At 41.6% G+C, this 21,521-nt stretch overlaps 1 protein-coding gene across 1 annotated transcript; it reads left to right on the forward strand.

Moving 5' to 3' along the window:
• The first annotated feature begins 10,206 nt into the window (after window positions 1-10,206).
• On the forward strand, window positions 10,207-20,814 carry LOC110495754 (obg-like ATPase 1). The gene is made up of 11 exons (XM_021571163.2): window positions 10,207-10,552; window positions 11,288-11,385; window positions 16,520-16,663; window positions 16,807-16,934; window positions 17,176-17,351; window positions 17,629-17,709; window positions 17,820-17,917; window positions 18,183-18,323; window positions 18,410-18,506; window positions 18,597-18,719; window positions 19,961-20,814. The coding sequence occupies exons 2-11, from the start codon at window positions 11,288-11,290 to the stop codon at window positions 20,066-20,068; spliced, it is 1,194 nt and encodes a 397-aa protein (XP_021426838.1). The 5' UTR covers window positions 10,207-10,552; the 3' UTR covers window positions 20,069-20,814.
• Window positions 20,815-21,521: the final 707 nt, after the last annotated feature.

Consider the following 21,521-nt stretch of genomic DNA (forward strand, 5'->3'; position numbering starts at 1 on the left):
TTTTGTTGTAGTCCTTTCTTATTGAGTGTCTCTGACTGTGCCTTCCATACTGTAGTACAGAGATCAAGTCTCCTCTCCAGAGTGTTGCCTCTTCTGGTGGCGTTTTCTGTCGTTCATTTGGGAGAAGCTTTGTCCACATTCTGATCAGTGGTACGGTTTCTCTCCAGTTGCATTCTCATGTGTATTGTGAGAGTTCTTTTGGAAAAATATTTTTCCACAGCAGGAGCACTGGAAAGGTCTCTCTTTATTATGCACCCTTCTCACATGAGTCATCACATGAACGAGAAAAAGTATTTCCACATTCTGAGCAAGGATAGGCTGCTCTTTATCCAGAGAGTTTGAACTTGTGTGCTTGCTTGTGACACTTAAATGTTTTTTCAAGAGCAAAACTCTTCCCGCAATCAATGCAGTAGTACGGTTTCTCTACAGTGTGTATTCGCTGGTGCTCTCCCAATATATACATTTTTCGACCATTTTTCCATCCTAAAATTTGGAATAAGCCAAGGCTTTGATTTCTGGTCAAACAGAAGAAAAAGGGGTCTTAAATACAGTACCAGTCAAGTTTGGACACACTTACTCATTCAAGGGTTTTTCTTTACTTTTACTATTTTCTACATTGTAGAATAATAGTGAAGACAAACTGAAATAACACATATAGAATCATGTAGTAACCAAAATAGTGTAAAACATATCAAAATATATTTTAGATTCTTCAAAATAGCCACCCTTTGCCTTGATGACAGCTTTGCACACTCTTGGTATTCTCTCAACTAGCTTCATGTGGAATGCTTTTTCAACAGTCTTGAGGGAGTTCCCTCATATGCTGATCACTTTTTGGCTGCTTTTCCTTCACTCTACGGTCCAACTCATCCCAAACCATCTCAATTGGTTGAGGTCGGGTGATTGTGGAGGCCAAGTCATCTGATGCAGCCCTCCATCATTGTGGAGGCCAAGTCATCTGATGCAGCCCTCCATCATTCTTGGTCAAATAGCCCTTACACAGCCTGGGGTCATTGTCCTGTTGAAAAACAAAAGATAGTCCCACAAGGAAAAAAAACAGATGGGATGGGGTATCGCTGCAGAATGCTGTTGTAGCCATGCTGGTTAAGTGTGCCTTGAATTCTAAATAAATCACAGACTGTGTCACTAGCAAAATACCATCACACCTCCTCCTCCATGCTTTACGGTTGGAACCACACATGCGGAGATCATCCATTCACCTACTATGCGTCTCAGAGTAACCAAACATTTCCAATTTGGACTCATCAGACCAAAGTACAGATTCCACCGATCTAATGTCCGTTGCTTGTGTTTCTTGGGCCAAAGCAAGTGTCTTCTTATTATGTCCTTTAGTAGTGGTTTCTTTGCAGCAATTCGACCATGAAGGTCTGATTCATGCAGTCTCCTCTGAAAAGTTGTTGAGATGTGTCTGTTACTTGAACTCTGAAGCATTTATTTGGGCTGCAATTTCTGAGGATGTAATGAACGTATCCTCTGCAGCAGAGGTAACTCTGGGTCTTCCTTTCCTGTGGCGGTCCTCATGAGAGCCAGTTTCATCATAGCGCTTGATGGTTTTTGTGACTGCCCCTGAAGAAACTTTCAAAGTTCTTGACATTTTCCGGATATACTGACCATCATGTTTTTAAAGTAATGATGGACTATCGTTTCTCTTTGCTTATTTGAGCTGTTCTTGCCATAATATGAACATGGTCTTTTAACAAATAGGGCTATCTTCTGTATACCCCCATACCTTGTCACAACACACCTGATTTACTCAAACGCATTAAGAAGGAAATAAATTCCACAAATTAACCTGAAACAAGGCACACCTGTTAATTGAAATGCATTCCAGATGACTACCTCATGAAGTTGGTTAAGAGAATGCCAAGAGTGTGCAAAGCTGTCATCAAGGCAAAGGGTGCTACTTTGAAGAATATAAAATGTATTTTGTTTAACATTTTTTGGTTACTACATGATTCCATATGGGTTGTTTCATAGTTTTGATGTCTTCACTATTATTCTACAATGTAGAAAATAGTCAAAAATAAAGAGAAAACCTTGAATAAGTAGGTGTGTCCAAACCTTTTTGACTGGAACTGTACATCCAAACAATAATGTTGAAGTAAAGACCCCTGCCAACTAATATCAACATTTAGACTTGCAGAAACGATTTCCCTTCTGTAAGTTTAAGAAATATTGCCTAATGTCTTGGCATTCTGTTACCAAAAACCCAACTTTAAAAATATATATACAGTGCCTTGCGAAAGTATTCGGCCCCCTTGAACTTTGCGACCTTTTGCCACATTTCAGGCTTCAAACATAAAGATATAAAACTGTATTTTTTTGTGAAGAATCAACAACAAGTGGGACACAATCATGAAGTGGAACAACATTTATTGGATATTTCAAACTTTTTTAACAAATCAAAAACTGAAAAATTGGGCGTGCAAAATTATTCAGCCCCCTTAAGTTAATACTTTGTAGCGCCACCTTTTGCTGCGATTACAGCTGTAAGTCGCTTGGGGTATGTCTCTATCAGTTTTGCACATCGAGAGACTGACATTTTTTCCCATTCCTCCTTGCAAAACAGCTCGAGCTCAGTGAGGTTGGATGGAGAGCATTTGTGAACAGCAGTTTTCAGTTCTTTCCACAGATTCTCGATTGGATTCAGGTCTGAACTTTGACTTGGCCATTCTAACACCTGGATATGTTTATTTTTTTAACCATTCCATTGTAGATTTTGCTTTATGTTTTAGATCATTGTCTTTTTGGAAGACAAATCTCCGTCCCAGTCTCAGGTCTTTTGCAGACTCCATCAGGTTTTCTTCCAGAATGGTCCTGTATTTGGCTCCATCCATCTTCCCTTCAATTTTAACCATCTTCCCTGTCCCTGCTGAATAAAAGCAGGCCCAAACCATGATGCTGCCACCACCATGTTTGACAGTGGGGATGGTGTGTTCAGCTGTGTTGCTTTTACGCCAAACATAACGTTTTGCATTCTTGCCAAAAATTTCAATTTTGGTTTCATCTGACCAGAGCACCTTCTTCCACATGTTTGGTGTGTCTCCCAGGTGGCTTGTGGCAAACTTTAAACAACACTTTTTATGGATATCTTTAAGAAATGGCTTTCTTCTTGCCACTCTTCCATAAAGGCCAGATTTGTGCAATATACGACTGATTGTTGTCCTATGGACAGAGTCTCCCACCTCAGCTGTAGATCTCTACAGTTCATCCAGAGTGATCATGGGCCTCTTGGCTGCATCTCTGATCAGTCTTCTCCTTGTATGAGCTGAAAGTTTAGAGGGACGGCCAGGTCTTGGTAGATTTGCAGTGGTCTGATACTCCTCCCGTTTCAATATTATCGCTTGCACAGTGCTCCTTGGGATGTTTAAAGCTTGGGAAATCTTTTTGTATCCAAATCCGGCTTTAAACTTCTTCACAACAGTATCTCGGACCTGCCTGGTGTGTTCCTTGTTCTTCATGATGCTCTCTGCGCTTTTAACGGACCTCTGAGACTATCACAGTGCAGGTGCATTTATACGGAGACTTGATTACACACAGGTGGATTGTATTTATCATCATTAGTCATTTAGGTCAACATTGGATCATTCAGAGATCCTCACTGAACTTCTGGAGAGAGTTTGCTGCACTGAAAGTAAAGGGGCTGAATAATTTTGCACGCCCAATTTTTCAGTTTTTGATTTGTTAAAAAAGTTTGAAATATCCAATAAATGTCGTTCCACTTCATGATTGTGTCCCACTTGTTGTTGATTCTTCACAAAAAAATACAGTTTTATATCTTTATGTTTGAAGCCTGAAATGTGGCAAAAGGTCGCAAAGTTCAAGGGGGCCGAATACTTTCGCAAGGCACTGTATATTATACAATTTATGAAGTTATTTAAAGTGCATCATTCTGTTGCCAAATCTGGAACAGAATGACTGAAATAGCTACAATGGGAATTCATAGTAGCCACAAACTGTCCTTTCTTCCGCTGACATACTGTTAAGTTCAGCTCATAACTGTTTACTTTCTCTTTCTGTCACCTGGTGGTCAAAGCAAGAGTGTGAGAATCTGGACAACCTCTCCCTCTCTCTTCTCTCTCCAGTTAATGTCACAGCTCCCGGTTCTTAATGACACCTACCCATGAGCCCCCTCTTTCAATTCACTGTAACCAGCCCTGTCACCCACTGAGCACCAACCAACACCGGACGTCCATGGACATTTGAAAAGTAGTTAAATTTGGTCAGTCCAAATCTGAACCAATCATAGACTCTGTTTCACAAGTTTGGACAGCACAGTACAGTAAATAAAAGTAAAGTATAGGACAGTACAGTATGGTATGGTACACTACAATAATTAAGTACAGTAGCTTGCACTAGAGTAGAGTACATTTAAAATGTACTGTATTTTACTCTTCTGTGCTATACGTGTGAAACATAGATGTCTATGATTGGTACAGATTTTTTTAAAAGCACTTTATAAAATACAATTGATTGATTTGGTCCCGACCAACCAAATGTGGTTTTGTTTGCGAGCTCATTAAAATAATACCCAGCCTGTAGAATAATACCCAAACATGCAATGGAGGATATTACATTTGTCTACCTTTGTGTCTATTCAGCATTTCTGTACAGTACAGATCAGGGAAAGGGAGCAAATGACATCATTATGTTCCTGGGTGTTAATCGCCTTCACTTACTGTTGTTCAAATACCAAAATAGATTTTTTTTCAAACTCAATGTGTTATATCATTGCTGACACGTATTCTTTCTGTAGACATGTTTGAATCTTACTTTGGAGTAGATATTTCAGTTTTTGGGAAATGTTGTTACATTAAAAAACGCAGGGAGATTTTACCATTTTGTTACCAACATTTACATCTGCACTGTTCTTCAAGTAAATGTGCTTTTGTATATTTTTTGTGGAAATGATTTAAAGTAGGCTTTGTCCATAGAGCTGTGTGGTTTGTTTAACTTTGCAATCGATGGTTATTGTTTGGCATACTTTTAAAGTGAAAAATATAAGTCTCCGCGTCATTCTGTTACTATGGAATTTGCCCGACTCCTCTTCATTTCGGTTCTCCTGCATTGGTTGGGGTAGTCCTGCGTCTTTTTCAAGTTCCGCCATTTTCTCTGACGTGTTTTGAATGACAACAGAAGGGGTTCGGGTAAAACCAGAGGCTGCAAACCACCGAAGTCTGCTATGCTAATCTATACAAAAAAGTTTTTGCTGGTAGTAATTTAAGCTTTTGGTTAGATTTGTATTCAAAGTGAGAAAAAAAACCTATCTCACAAGAGCATTGATGCTGCACGTGTGTATCCGCTGTCTGGTTAGCTATTCCTCTCCACGTGTGTGTCGTGAACAACATTAGCGTGAGCAACAATAGTGTCATCTGCGGTTCGCTTTCAAAATATCAGTCCCTCATTGAAACCGATGCAAACTGATAAACATTTTGAAAACATTTCACAATTGGACTACATAATACTAAACAAGGTTGAAATGTCATATAAATGCTCAATACACATTTAATTGGTTAATTTGAATGAGGTGAAATTACTGTATTCAATGTATTTGAATTCAGAATTGCTTTGGGGGCATACATATATGCACTGTGCACCCTAAGGTATGTAATGTGCACCCATGAAATGGGGTATCAGCCAACTCAGTGACACCCACTGAACACAACTATGTATAGTTTACACAAATATTAGCATCCTACCTCTTATTACAGGACTCTGACTGTGGGAAATCACCTTCCCAGTCAGTATATTGTGCATGCATATCGCACTGTACAGCCTGACCTATGAATTGTGTACCCATGAAATGAGGTATCAGCCGACTCCGTGATACCCACAAAACAATCCTGGAATGTTGTATAAATTGAACAAAATACAATTATTAGGTCATCTTGACAAAAACAAGTACAAGTCTGTTGAAATCGCACTGTGGATGTATTTGAATTCAGAATTGTATTGGGGGCACCATCCCACTTCAATTCACGTAATAGAGTGACTGGAAAGGTGATTTTCCCTCAGTCAAAGCTCTGCAATAAAGGACAAGACGCTAATATTTGTGTAAACTCATAGTTATGGCTGTAACGGGAATAAATTAAGAGTTTCGCTGAGCAAATCCATATTTTGTCAGAAACAAATGTATTTTGATAACGTTTTCAGAGCTGTCTAAGGGAGTGAACGTTATTTATAATAAGAATTACATGGAAAATGGCTGGCTCTCCCTTCGGAAAAATATATTTTACCTAAACCCTCCCTGACCCTACCCTATACCCCAAATAATAATAAAAAACGAAGTGGATAGCAGAGAACATGTCTACCGTTTACCCTTACTTCCTGGACAGACCAGAGCCTTAGTTAGATATGCAGTTTTAGAAACTGTTCTTCATCCTGTAAGCATTATATGGCAACGCAGGAATACTGAAGGTTGTGAGTTTGCAGACTAACGTGGACAAGAGTAGGGGTGGAATTAATCTATCGTCTTATTTGCTGTGCCGAATATCAAATCAAATGTATTTATATAGCCCTTCGTACATCAGCTGATATCTCAAAGTGCTGTACAGAAACCCAGCCTAAAACCCCAAACAGCAAGCAATGCAGGTGTAGAAGCACGGTGGCTAGGAAAAACTCCCTAGAAAGGCCAAAACCTAGAGAGGAACCAGGCTATATGGGGTGGCCAGTCCTCTTCTGGCTGTGCCGGGTGGAGATTATAACAGAACATGGCCAAGATGTTTAAATGTTCATAAATTACCAGCATGGTCGAATAATAATAAGGCTGAACAGTTGAAACTGGAGCAGCAGCACGGTCAGGTGGACTGGGGACAGCAAGGAGTCATCATGTCAGGTAGTCCTGGGGCATGGTCCTAGGGCTCAGGTCCTCCGAGAGAGAGAAAGAAAGAGAGAAGGAGAGAATTAGAGAACGCACACTTAGATTCACACAGGACACCGAATAGGACAGGAGAAGTACTCCAGATATAACAAACTGACCCTAGCCCCCCGACACATAAACTACTGCAGCATAAATACTGGAGGCTGAGACAGGAGGGGTCAGGAGACACTGTGGCCCCATCCGAGGACACCCCCGGACTGGGCCAAACAGGAAGGATATAACCCCACCCACTTTGCCAAAGCACAGCCCCCACACCACTATAGGGATATCTTCAACCACCAACTTACCATCCTGAGACAAGGCTGAGTATAGCCCACAAAGATCTCCGCCATGGCACAACCCAAGGGGGGGCGCCAACCCAGACAGGATGACCACATCAGTGAATCAACCCACTCAGGTGACGCACCCCTTCCAGGGACGGCATTAGAGAGCCCCAGTAAGCCAGTGACTCAGCCCCTGTAATAGGGTTAGAGGCAGAGAATCCCAGTGGAAAGAGGGGAACCGGCCAGGCAGAGACAGCAAGGGCGGTTCGTTGCTCCAGAGCCTTTCTGTTCACCTTCCCACTCCTGGGCCAGACTACACTCAATCATATGACCCACTGAAGAAATGAGTCTTCAGTAAAGACTTAAAGGTTGAGACCGAGTTTGCGTCTCTGACATGGGTAGGCAGACCGTTCCATAAAAATGGAGCTCTATAGGAGAAAGCCCTGCCTCCAGCTGTTTGCTTAGAAATTCTAGGGACAATTAGGAGGTCTACGTGTAGGTATGTACGGCAGAACCAAATCAGAGAGATAGGTAGGAGCAAGCCCATGTAATGCTTTGTATGTTAAAAAATAGAATAAAAAATTGCTTTTATATAAACATTTCATGCAGTTGTACTTCCTTTTACATATTAGCAGAATCCTTTTTTAATACCACACAAATTACACAAATTACAAGGTAAGAATGGACAGAAAGATAGACATATGTATTCATCGTATCATATTTTTCCAATGCCAAATCAGTATGTGTCGTTTGCAATTAAACTGTCCCTGTATGCAAATAATTCAATCTGAGACGTCATTAGGAATCTGAGGATGATACTTTAAAAAATGAAGACTACCTTCCCACCCCGGACAGAGTAGACCTATCTACGCAGAAAAATGTCAACTTTGACTGCTGGCTACTCTTCTTTCGTGGCTTAAATGAATTATGCCCACTTGAATTTGCCTACTTTCAGCACCATGAGCTGTCCATTTCCAATTGATTGTGCGGCGGCTGCTGCTTCAAGTTTCAGCACCACTATGCAAGTTACTAAAATCTGTCTTATTGTGAGGTCAATAACTCTGAAATACAAGATGAGCAAGAAACAAAGTTTTTAATATCATGCTATCAACCTCCGGTACTCCTGATCTTCGCTCTCTCCTTCTCAAACTGAACAGAACATAGGTTTATTTTCGGGAAGAGGCCTCTGACTCTCCACCTGAACTGCCACCGCAGGCCTACACAACACAGCTATTGTCTAGGCAGCACACAAAAAAAGTTTTCGATCAGCAAGAGCTGAGCAGGCTGGGGCTCAGGGTTGGAATATGAATTTCAGTGTGTAATGCAGCCTTGTTTTACACCATTGTTCTACACCATCAATACATAGCCTAATAAGCAACTCATTCCAAAACACTGAGAAATAGGAAAATGTCATCCATTACAAATTACATGACCATCCCCTGGACTAGATTTAAAAAATAAATATATACTAAATCGTCCCCTTGACTGAAATTGAAAAAGCCCTTCCCATTTTCCTCCAGGTACCAATTATGTACATTTCAATCCATCCCTAATGTGATTTTGAATCGGAGCTTCCTGGGCCTTGGCTAGGAGACAGGTCATATTCGGTCGACATCTCAGATACTGATTCAGCTGTACTGGCTAATTTAGCCATTTAAAGTTTAAAACAAGCTTCCTTTGTGTTTATTTTTTTATTTAAACAGTGCGTGGATGTTAACTTCTATCTCATCTGAGGTTAAGATAAAATACTGAGAAGATTTAAATACGAGGCATTGTATTAGCTAGTATGAATATTTTAAATACAGAGGATGTATTTACAGTACTTTCTAGTCTTTTACAGCATCTGGCTGTATTTTTCATGTTTTGAAGATTTTAAATTCACTCAGGCTCAAATGTTATGGTCCCAAAGAACATCTGGAAGGCGGCCATGCAATCAGGCAAACAGTTTCACTGCGATTACAAGAGTGCTGCGGTTGGGTGCTTTTGATGTTGACTCATTGTTGCTTTTCAACAATGTAAAAGGTATGTACAGATATTGCAGAGACCTTTGAATTATAATTACTAGAAGGGACCTAGGGTACCCTTACCCTTAACCATGGCTATAAAAGGGGCACAGCTTAGGGGTTGAGGGGGAGATTTCTCAGGCTCAATATAATTAGGTCTCCAAGTTCAAAGAAAATCATTGAGACATTTTTGGGGGGTCTTCATCTCAGAATGCACATACAAGAATAACAGGCATTGTGAAAAGAGAATACTTGCTGTTCACCCTTGTCAGAGATATGTTGATTTATTTTCCCTTTTGTAAATATAACTATTTGCACATCGTTACAACACTGTACATAGCCATAATATGACATTTGAAATGTCTATATTCCTTTTAAACTTCTGTGAATAATGTTTTTACTGTTAATTTTGTATTGTTTATTTCACTTTTGTTTATCTAGTTCACTTGCTTTGGCAATGTGAACATATGTTTCCCATGCCAATAAAGCCATTAGAATTTAATTTAAAATTATATTTGAGAAAGGAAGAGACAGGAAAGACATTGGTCAATGCATGAGGGAACGTGTAACGCCCCACCCAGCAGACTATTGACCAATCGCGTTCACGTTGTCATGCTACGTCACCCAATATTGGGTTTCTGAGCTAGCGCCATTCACTCCCATTTCATTTCAATTCAATGGCTTTATTGGCATGGGAAACATGTGTTAACATTGCCAAAGCAAGTGAGGTAGACAACATACAAAGTGAACATATAAAGTGAAAAACAACAAAAATTAACAGTCCCATTTCCCCATCTCCTCAAAGGGATCGACTCAATTCAAAGGGCTTTCTTGGCATTGGAAACATGTTTACGTTGCCAAAGCAAGTGTAACAGGTTAGGTATATCTGGCCTCGTTTAGGTGTCAATGAAGGAAACCTCGCGGGCTGATCTTCTTCGTTGGGGTTTAACTGCGGGTGGCATCCAATATTATATTACATTTACCGCCACCGCGTGGGCTGATCGATGTTGAATCAAACGTCACACTGCAAACGTTTTTCGCTTTACGTGTTAATAAGGTTTCGTCCATTGAGAATGCGGAGACACAAAACACTTCCGATATGCTGTCTCTTTTATAGGGTTTCCACTATATAGCACAGGCACAAAGTAAAAATTGGACATATCGTAAAAAAATTGTGAAAACAAAAAATATATTTTGGATTTTAATTTAAGTTTATGCATAAGGTTAGTTTGAAAATTACATTTTAAGGAAATTAAATTAAATACTTTGTGGCTGTGGTAACTAGTGACGACCCCTTTCTAGTTTCGCTAGCTGTGAGCAGTGTGAACAAATTCCGAACGAATCTATTTTCGTAGATAGCTGCCCAAAAAGAGACCGAAATCAAGGTAATATGAACTTATTGCTCGTTAAATACATGCTTGTTTGGTTATATATTCGACCTTGCGAAAATGGTCCGTTGTATTTTAATAAACAACAACGTTACTTGACATAGCTAGCTAGTTGGCCTGGTAAGTTAGCATGCTGACAAGCATAATGAATGGGACTCCGGACCATTCCGTACTAGCTAGCTAGCTTCTCCACATGTGTTTTAGCCTGTTTGCTAGTTAGCTGTCAGCTAGCTATACAGTTGGTTAGCTGCGCCAACTGGCACGTCTGTCTTTTCAAATTAGGTTGTCGTTTGTGTCAATTTGAGTAGCTAGCTAGCTAGGTGTTGAGCCAGCGATATGAAACAGCGAAGCTATCCAAGATAAATTACTATTAGCTAGGTATCTATGTGACAAGTCATCGCAGGGTATAGATTGCTGTCTGTATTCTTTGCCAGCAACAATACAGGTTGGGGTCTAATTCAAGGTAATGTTGTGGCATTGCGAACCCAGCCTTGCTAATGTAGTAAGCCATTGTAATAAGTACAAAAACTAGTGACAGGTTGATGTCAGAGTGAAAGGGAACAATATGCACACGATTTCCGAAATTGACCCCTGGGCTGTGAGAGCCTGGTAGAATTGTCTGCCATGTACAAATATAATGTTAATATTAAGCATGTCCCATAATTTCGTTGTTTGGTTCAAGAGCTGTGCATTGTTTAATTTCTGTTGCTAAATGCTTTGTTGCTGTTGCAGATGCCTCCAAAGAAGGGAGAAGGACCAAAACAACCACCACTGATTGGACGTTTCGGGACTTCTTTGAAGATTGGGATTGTGGGATTGCCGAATGTTGGGTATGGACATGACTACAATTTAGTAGTTGCCCATAGTTGTAAAGTAGGGTTTGGAGAATCATTAGCATGATTCACACTATAGCGCCAACCAGGGTTGCATATTTTGGGGAATATTCAGAGGAGGAAGGAGGAAACTTTACGTGGGAATATATGGGAATTAACGGGAATATATGCAAATTAATATTAATACCATTTAAATGTAGATGCTTTTTGCATTGGATATATTTATCATATGGAGACAGAAACATAAATATTTTACCTTCTCATAAGTAGACATCGTCACTCAATGCCTAGGTTAACCTCCACTGTACTCACATCCTACCATATCTTTGTCTGTACATTATGCCTTGAATCTATTTTTCCACTCCCAGAAATCTGCTCCTTTTACTCTCTATTCCGAACGCACTAGACGACCAGTTCTTATAGCCTTTAGCCGTACCCTTATCCTCCTCTGTTACTCTGGTGATGTAGAGGTTAATCCAGGCCCTGCAGCTCCCAGCACCAATCCTATTCCCCAGGCGCTCTCATTTGTTGACTTGTGTAACCGTAAAAGCATTGGTTTCATGCATGTTAACATCAGAAGCCTCCTCCCTAAGTTTGTTTTATTCACTGCTTTAGCACAATCCGCTAGCCGTGTCTGAATCCTGGCTTAGGAAGACTACCAAAAATCCTGAAATTTCCGTCCCCAGCTACAACATTTCCCAACAAGATAGAACTGTCAAAAGGGGCTGAGTTAGCCTGCAGAGTTTTGTCATACTATCCAGGTCTGTGCCCAAACAATTCGACCTTCTACTTAAAAAGATTGTTGCTTGTTATAGACCCCCCTCAGCCCCCAGCTGTGCCCTGGACACCAAATGTGAATTGATTGCCCCCTATCTATCTTCAGAGTTCGTACAGTTAGGTGACCTAAACTGGGATATGCTTAACACGCCGGCCATCCTACAATCTAACTTAGATGCCCTCAGTCTCACACAAATGATCAAGGAACCTACCAGGTACAACCCTAAATCTGAAACCATGGGCACCCTAATAGATATCATCCTGACCAACTTGCCCTCTAAAAACACCTCTGCTGTCTTCAACCAGGATCTCAGCGATCACTGCCTCATTGCCTGGGTCCGTAATGGGTCCACGGTCAAACAACCACCCCTCACTGTCAAACGCTCCCTAAAACACTTCAGTGAGCAGGCCTTTCTAATCGACTTGGCGTGGGTGTCCTGGAAGGATATTGACCTCATCCTGTCAGTAGAGGATGCCTGGTTGCTCTTTTAAAAGTGCTTTCCTCACCATCTTAAATAAGCATGCCCCATTAAACATTTTTTTAAAACTAAGAACAGACTTGACTGTCCTTGACCAGCACAAAAACATCCTGTGGCGTTCTGCATTAGCATCAACTAGTGATATGCAACTTTTCAGGGAAGTCAGGAACCAATATACACAGTCAGTCAGGAAAGCTAAGGTTAGCTTTTTCAGACAGACATTTGCATCCTGTAGCACTAATTCCAAAAGTTTAGGGACACTAAAGTCCATGGAGAATAAGAGTGCCTCTTCACAGCTGTCCACTGCACTGAGGCTAGGAAACACTGTCACCACCGATAAATCTATGATAATCGATCATTTCTGAGTATATTGATTCCTGACTTACCTTAAAAAATGCATATATTCGATGCTAATGCAGAAAGCCTCATGATGTTTTCGTGCTGGTCTGGGGTGAAACAATGGCTATATCTGTTTTTAGTTAGAAAGGCCTGCTCGCTGGAGGGTTTGACAGTGATGAGGGGTGGTCATTTGACCGGGGATCCATTACGCACGCAGGCAGTGATCGCTGAGATCCTGGTTGAAGACTTGAGGGCAAGTTGATCAGGGTGATATCTGAGAGGGTGCCTGATAACAGATTTAGGTTTGTACCTGGTAGGTTCCTTGATAATTTGTGTGAGATTGAGGGCATCTAGTTTACGGCCGGGGTGTTAAGCATGTCCCAGTTTAGGTCACCTAACAGTGCGAACTCTGAAGATAGAAGTTGGGTGATCAATTCACATATGGTATCGAGGGCACAGCTGGGGGCTGATGGGGGTCTACTTGCACATCATCTGCACATCTATCACTCCAGTGTTAATGCTAAATTGTAATTGTCGCCTTCATGGCCTATTTATTGCCCTACTCCTCTATATTTGCACACACTGTAAATAGATTTTTCTTGTTTGTGGTTTTTGTCACACTGCTTTGCTTTATCTTGGCCAGGTCGCAGTTGTAAATGAGAGCTTGTTCTCAACAGGCCTACATGGTTAAATAACGGTCAAATGTAAAAAAAAAAAAAAAAAAATACTTAATTGCAAATGATTAAATCCTTCCAATAGAAAAAAAAACAAAAAACAATTTAGTTACGAATTGAACTTTATTTAAATGAGTTGACTCTTCACATGGGGCGTTTTCGCTGAACAACAAAAGGAAGAGAATATTGAATGATCCCCAATGATCCATCGTATCTCCCGAAAACATTTTCAACATACATCTGTAAAATTATAGTCTAGAAACTAAAGCTTTGGTTGTCTTCCTCTCAAGCTTCCATGTCTTCTCCCTGGACCTCCTCAATGTCCACCTCTTGAACATTACTCTGAGGCCTCATCTTCACTGTCACTTTCCAACCTTGTTGAGGATGGCTCGTTGTCAGGCTCAAAAAGCCAAAAATTTGCCTGGATGGCCACCAATTTTTCAACCCGTGTATTGGTCAGCCTGTTGCGTGCTTTAATGTGTGTTCCCAAACAAGGACCATTTGCACTCTGAGGCGGCTGATGTTGGTGGGATTGAGGAGGATGATGATGATGATGGAAGCAACAGGGGAAAGAGCCTCAGATCCACAAAGTCCCATCCACCAGGTGGTTGATGAGATATGTTGGCACGACTGCCATATTGCATCTTCATCCCAAAGCCTTTGCTTGGAAATGTACTTCGCCAGACTGCCAAGAACTTTGCTATCATCCAGACCAAGGTGGCAAGGCACGGTAGTGATGACACCATAGGCCTCATTTATCTCTGCACCAGACAGGATGCTCTTCCCATCATACTTGGCAGAAGTCTTCACACTTTTTGATATATTTCAGAACTGCAGTTTCACTCTGCATGGAGGAACAGTGAAGTGGGCAGGGCAGTACAGATGTATTCTCTTACATCTGCATGCAGAGTCTGAACATCAGACAGGATGGCATTGTCTCCCTCAATCTGTGCAATGGTTACTGCTGTAGGTTTCAGGCTGCTTACCACTCTCTCCCAAAATACATCATCCAGGAGGATCCTCTTGATGGGGCTGTCCATATCTGCAGACTGTGATATTGACATTTCTTGGAGAGACTCCTTCCCCTCTAGGAGACTGTCAAACATAATGACGACACCACCTCAACGGATGTTGCTGGGCAGCTTCAATGTGGTGCTCTTATTCTTTTCACTTTGCTTGATGAGGTAGATTGCTGCTATAACTTGATGACCCTTCACATACCTAACCATTTCCTTGGCTCTCTTGTAGAGTGTATCCATTGTTTTCAGTGCCACAATGTTCTTAAGGAGCAGAGTCAATGCATGAGCAGCACAGCCAAAGGGTGTGATGAGGGTAGGACTCCTCCACTTTAGACCAAGCAGCCTTCATGTTCGTAGCATTGTCTGTCACCAGTGCAAATACCTTCTGTGGTCCAAGGTCGTTGATGACTGCCTTCAGCTCATCTGCAATGTAGAGACCGTTGTGTATGTTGTCCCTTGTGTCTGTACTCTTGTAGAATACTGGTTGAGGGGTGGAGATGTTGTTAATTATTCCTTGCCCACGAACATTCGACCACCCATCAGAGATGATTACAATACAGTCTGCTTTCTCTATGATTTGCTTGACTTTCACTTGAACTCTGCATCTAGAAAATTAGTAGTTCAAGTATGTCATTTTGGAGGGGTGTATGCTGGGCGAAGATCATTCAGAAATCTCTTCCAATACACATTGCCTGTGAGCATCAGAGGTGAACCAGTTGTATACACAGCTCGAGCAAGACATTCATCAGCATTTCTCTGACTACGTTCCTCCATTGAGTCAAAAACACTTCTGATTCCAGGAGGACCATGAGCTGTTGCTATCGATAAAGTGTCTGATTCATCATTTTCACCTCGAATAGAAGTAGAGGGACTTTTGTCAGAGGTTGCTTGTTGTGAGCGCTGAGGGAACTTTATGCACTTGGCATCTTTGTTGCATTCTTCACATATGATTTAGCACAGTATTTGCAAATGTACACAGCTTTTTCTTCTACATTAGCTGCAGTGAAATGTCTCCACACATCAGATACTGCCCGTGGTATTTTCCTGTAAAGATTAGGAAAAAAATAGTTAAAAAAATACAGTTCCATGTACAGATCAATAGTTAAGCAGTTAGATTAAGCAACTCCATTGTAAGATAAATATTTTAAGATTAAACATGTATGGAAACCGGTGAATTTACACTCCTCAGCAGGCTCAAGCAAGCTAAAAACCCACATGGTAGCAGAAACTAACTAGCAGAAATAGTTAGAAATGATTTAAACACACTTTGCTGTAGGCTACAATTTACTAGTTAACAAAAAAATAATGTATGTCATATAAAATATATTCACCCCACCCAGTATTGTAATCAAAACTTACCAGAAAGCATGTAGTCCTTGGCTCAGACAGTGTAGTAGTGTGGGCTCAATAGCGTCTCATTAGTGTGCAAGATCTTGAGATCAGCTGTACATGTGATGGAAGAATGCACTGTGCATGCAGAGGGTTGAAATTCCATTGAATTGGGGATAGTTTAACCAAAATAAGCCACAAAACCTATAATTGCCTTGTGTATCCCACAAAAAAAAGGTTCAATGTTGTAAGCTAACCTTTTTTTTTATGAATTTAAGCAAAATTTCCAAAATTCTCGGGCTTAACTTCCCATGGAAGAATCCTGTAAATTTACCGGAAAGTTTCTGACCCTTTGCAACCCTAGGGCCAACACAACCTGTACTGTGCTGGCTGCATGTCAGTACAGTGCGAATCAGACAACAGTATCTGCTTTGGTTGTTCAGAAGACCTTACCATGCAGATGTCTTGGGCTGTAGAATAGTGACAAACTTTGTCTTGTCATTTTTGTCTACAGGAAGTCAACATTCTTCAATGTGCTGACCAAGAGCCAAGCCGCAGCAGAGAATTTTCCCTTCTGCACTATCGACCCCAACGAGAGCAGAGTACCTATCCCTGACGAACGCTATGACTACCTCTGCACCTTCCACAAGCCCCTCAGGTAGGGTTGTGTTTAGAGTGCACATTCATGTAGAATGTTACTACTTCTGCACCTTCCACAAGCCTTGGAAATGTATGTATGAGTAAACACTCTGTACATCAAGTTTGTGTGTGTAACTTCTCCATCTCTTTCTCATTGGACAGTAAAGTCCCAGCGTTTCTGAATGTGGTGGACATAGCTGGGCTGGTGAAAGGAGCTCACGCTGGACAAGGACTGGGCAATGCCTTCCTGTCTCACATTAGTGCCTGCGACGGCATCTTCCACATGACACGTGAGTTTAACACACTCACAGAAACTCTCACACATACACTGTAATCCTGGTGTACATTTGTAATGCCAAATCCGCATTAAAACCGCAAGCGTGTTTTCAGCTTCCATTCTAATCAATGGGGCACTCACACCTACTCGATGCTAGCACAGTTCAGATGTGCATGAACAATATACTCAATTCCTATTTTAGCAGCTTTGTGACGTCCAGCACCATTGCGTAACCTGGACATAAATGTGTGTAGGTGCGTTTGAGGATGAGGACATCATCCATGTGGAGGGTAATGTGGACCCAGTGAGGGACATTGAGATCATCCATGAGGAGCTACGGCTGAAGGATGAGGAGTCTCTTGGACCAATCATAGATAAGTTGGAGAAGACCGCTGTCAGAGGAGGAGACAAGAAACTCAAACCTGAATACGTGAGTAGAGTGTGTGTGTGTGTGTGTGTGTGTGTGTGTGTGTGGGGTGGTTGATGAGTGGCCTATTGGGTCTGAGACTGAGGTCCGAAGCTGCGTGTGCGTGCTTGATTCAAGCGCTTGAAACACTTTTCCATGTCCTCTCATAGATTGTTTGAGACCCACAGGCGTGCCTAGGGAGAAGGGGCCACAGATAAAATCAGAATTCAGCATTTGTTTACTCGTGTTCTCTCCTTTCATTCCCTTCTCTTGTTCCCTTCTTCCCTCATCCCTCACTCAGGACATCATGTTGAAGGTAAAGAACTGGATTTCAGAGGAGAAGAAACATGTCCGCTTCTACAATGACTGGAACGAGAAGGAGGTATGACTATGTGTGTGTGCTCACAAAAGAGAGGGAGCAGAGTACCATTAGTTGCAGGGGCCTGTATACCAGAACACGCACATAACCCAGTGTGTTGTCTGTGTATGCAGATTGATGTGCTGAACAAATACCTGTTCCTCACGTCCAAGCCCATGATCTACCTGGTCAACCTCTCAGAGAAGGACTACATCAGGAAAAAGAACAAGTGGTCAGTGGGTTCTCTTTCTTAATTCCTTATTTCCTGTCTTTCTGAATCTTACGTGATATGGGTTGTGATGCCTGGCAACCATTATCTGAGGAGCTGAAATGCTACTTGTTGAGGGTCTGCACTTTGCTTGCAGTAGGGGTTTATTTTATGATTGTGGCATTTTGTGCAAAAAATCAAATCAAAATTCAACTTTGTTTTTCTAATAGAGTTTCTCTCTATCTATATACATAGGATTGTCTTCTCTTAAATATACATTCTCTCCCAGGCTGATTAAGATTAAGGAGTGGGTCGATGCCCATGACCCAGGAGCTATGGTCATACCAGTGAGTGGAGGTCTTGAGGCCAAATTACAGGACATGACTGACGAGGAGAAGGACAAATACTGTGAGGAGGCAAAGACTCAGAGGTACACACACGGACAGATCAAATACACAATGAACACATTTTACGATATTGCAAACCGTTACCTTAATAACTGTGTGTGTATTGCAGTGTACTGACTAAGATCATTAAGACGGGCTATGCAGCTCTGCAGTTGGAATATTTCTTTACAGCGGGACCAGACGAGGTTAGAGCGTGGACTGTCAGGGTAAGAGACACAGTTTGGTTATCTCTCTCCCACAATGAGGTGTGGGTGTGACTATCAAAGTGTTATGTATTACTCCTCTCTGTCCTACAGAAAGGCAGCAAGGCGCCCCAGGCGGCAGGGAAGATCCACACTGACTTTGAGAAAGGTTTCATCATGGCAGAGGTCATGAAGTTCCAGGACTTCAAAGAAGAGGGCACTGAGAATGCTGTCAAGGTGTGTGTGTACTTGTGTGAGGCTGAGAGAAAGATGTACTGTGTCATGGGTGTAGATGGCATGCCATAAGTACTTGTCAAAAGTTTTGTCTAATCTTCTCTGGATAAGACCATCTGATAACCTGGATGTGGATGACCTCTGTTTTGCGAGCTCTGACCCAACTTTGCTATTTTGGGACTATTTTGGGACTATTGCTGTTTATTTTTCCTTTATTTTCAAAGTGTATCCATTATAATTTCTTATAACCAACAATAACACCATATCAGCAGTTACTTATCCCAAATCCGGCTTCAACTTTGACTCATCTGCCGTAGGCTCTTTCTGTAATTTCGCCCCAATTTTCCTGGTACCCAAGGGGAAACGTTGGCTTTACAGAGGGGAATCCTGGTGAGATTAAGGCGAAGGGAAAACTGGCCACCATTTCCCTCCATTCCGTTGGCCAATGTACAGTCACTTGAATTACATTTTGACTGCGGATTTGCAACCAACGAGTCTCTTGTAAACTGCAATATTCTCTACTTTTCTGAAACATTGCTTTTGGACAAGATACCACCCCTTGGCTATCCAACTCAATGAATTCTCCATTCACCGAGTAGATAGGACAGTAGATTCATGGAAATGGAGAGGGGGAGGGGTGTGCCTCTATCAACAACAAATGGTATTCTGACTTGAGCGCAAGCACGCCCCCATCCACATCGACAGGGCTGCAGTGTAGCGGGTTGAGAGCTTCACGTTCCAAATTACTAAGGACTTAATGGTCCACACACACATGCGCAGTCATGAACAGCTTCTATCCCCAAGCCATAAGACTGCTAAATAGCTAACAAAATGGCTACACAGACTGAGTTGACCCTTGTATTTTTTCCTATGCATACTGACACTCCAACACACACAACATTTATGCTGACTCTACACACACACACTCACATACAATCTTAATTTATGCTGCTGCTACTCTATCATACTTCCTGATGCCTAGTCACCTTACCCATATACATATCTACATCTATCGTTCCAGTATCCCTGCATATTGTAAATATGGTATTGGAACTTACCTGTATATAGCTCCTTACTTTCTTGTGTTCTTATTTTTATTTGTGTGTGTTTGTTCTACCTTGTTATTTTTTTGTACTACATTGATATTGATCACTGCATTGTTGTGCATGTGATATTAACTTGAAACTTGCTAAATTACTTTGTATAATGTCAATAAAGTTTTTCTGGTTTGATTTGTCCCGTAGGCTGCTGGGAAGTACAGGCAGCTGGGCAGGAACTACATCGTGGAGGACGGAGACATTATATTTTTCAAATTCAACACACCCAATGCACCCAAGGCAGCGAAGAAGTGATGGGACCAACGCGACCAGTACATTAACACAGGGTTCTTGTGTCCCGTCTCATTTTGTCCTCGAGGGCCGCAGTGTCTGCTGATTTTCTCCCCTCTTCCTGGTATTATGAATGTGAGGGTAGAATTAGAATGATTGATTAATTCTATGTATGGTAGGATGAAAATCGAGTGCACACTGCAACCATTGAGGTCAGTACCAGGTCCTGAAGTATTTCCTGGTCAGTTTATTTGGTCAGGAAAAACTCCTGGCCCTAGTCAGGACTGATTGGAACAAGGAGGGACCATTATTATTATTTTAAGTAAAGTAGGCATCTCTGACCGTGCCTGACCAGAAACCACCAACGTGACTTCCGTATTTGCCCCACCATACAAAATCTGCCCTGGTGCCTTTTTTTTGTTGGCATGGGACCCTGATTATTGCACCTACCCATACACTATATGAAATGTATATCTTTGCCCACCTCACACAAGACATTGCTGCAACATTGTGAATAAGAGGAAGATATAAATCAGTCTTCTGACACCCCTGGCCACGTTCATATTTGGAGGTGAATATTGCTTTAATTTGTTCTGGTTCCTGAAAGGAAAACATCAACTAGCTAGCTACTTAGCTAAACAATGGAAGGTGCACAATCCATGGCTACAAAGCTAGCTGGCGAACTAGCTACCTACTCTGTAAGTTAGCTTGACATGCTAGAAATTAATAGAAGCAAGTTACTAAAATAAATGTTTTATCTTCTGAATCAATTCGTTTTTCCTGTCTTGAATGTAGAAGTTCTAGTTTGATCTCCCTCCCAAAAATGCAATCTCTGAGACTGTCAGTGAATCAGGTATCCATGGTAACCAGACACTTTCTGCCATACAGTACATTCCTTCAAACTACCATAAAACCCCTTTAAGTATGCCCTTACCTAAGGAAAACGTTTGAGGGACTCTTATGCAACACTCCAATTCCCTTAGTTAAGGAGAAATTATAAGATGTTTTGTGCAACTGGGCCCGGGCCTGACACAAGCATTTTCATGGAAACGCATGCACTGCAACCACAATATAGATCAACAATACACTAAAACAAGACTACAGATTCAGTTTATGTTCAAATGTGTCTTAATTGATGGATGTTCAGGTGCGTGTTGAACCAGGGTGTATGTGCTGTGTTGTATTTTGAAGTGGATGGGGATGCTTGACCATCCTACCAATCCTCGACTTCAGTGATGTCATCTATAAAATAGCCTCCAACACTACTCAACAAACTGGATGCAGTCTACCACAGTGCCATCCGTTTTGTCACCAAAGCCCCATACACTACCCACCATTGCGACCTGTACGCTCTCGTTGGTTGGCCCTCGCTTCATACTCGTCGCCAAACCCACTGGCTACAGGTTATCTACAAGTCTCTGCTAGGTAAAGCCCCGCTTTATCTCAGCTCACTGGTCACCATAGCAGCACCCACTCG

This window comes from Oncorhynchus mykiss, chromosome 18, assembly GCF_013265735.2.
Source record: "Oncorhynchus mykiss isolate Arlee chromosome 18, USDA_OmykA_1.1, whole genome shotgun sequence".
Classification (NCBI taxonomy): Eukaryota; Metazoa; Chordata; class Actinopteri; order Salmoniformes; family Salmonidae; genus Oncorhynchus; species Oncorhynchus mykiss.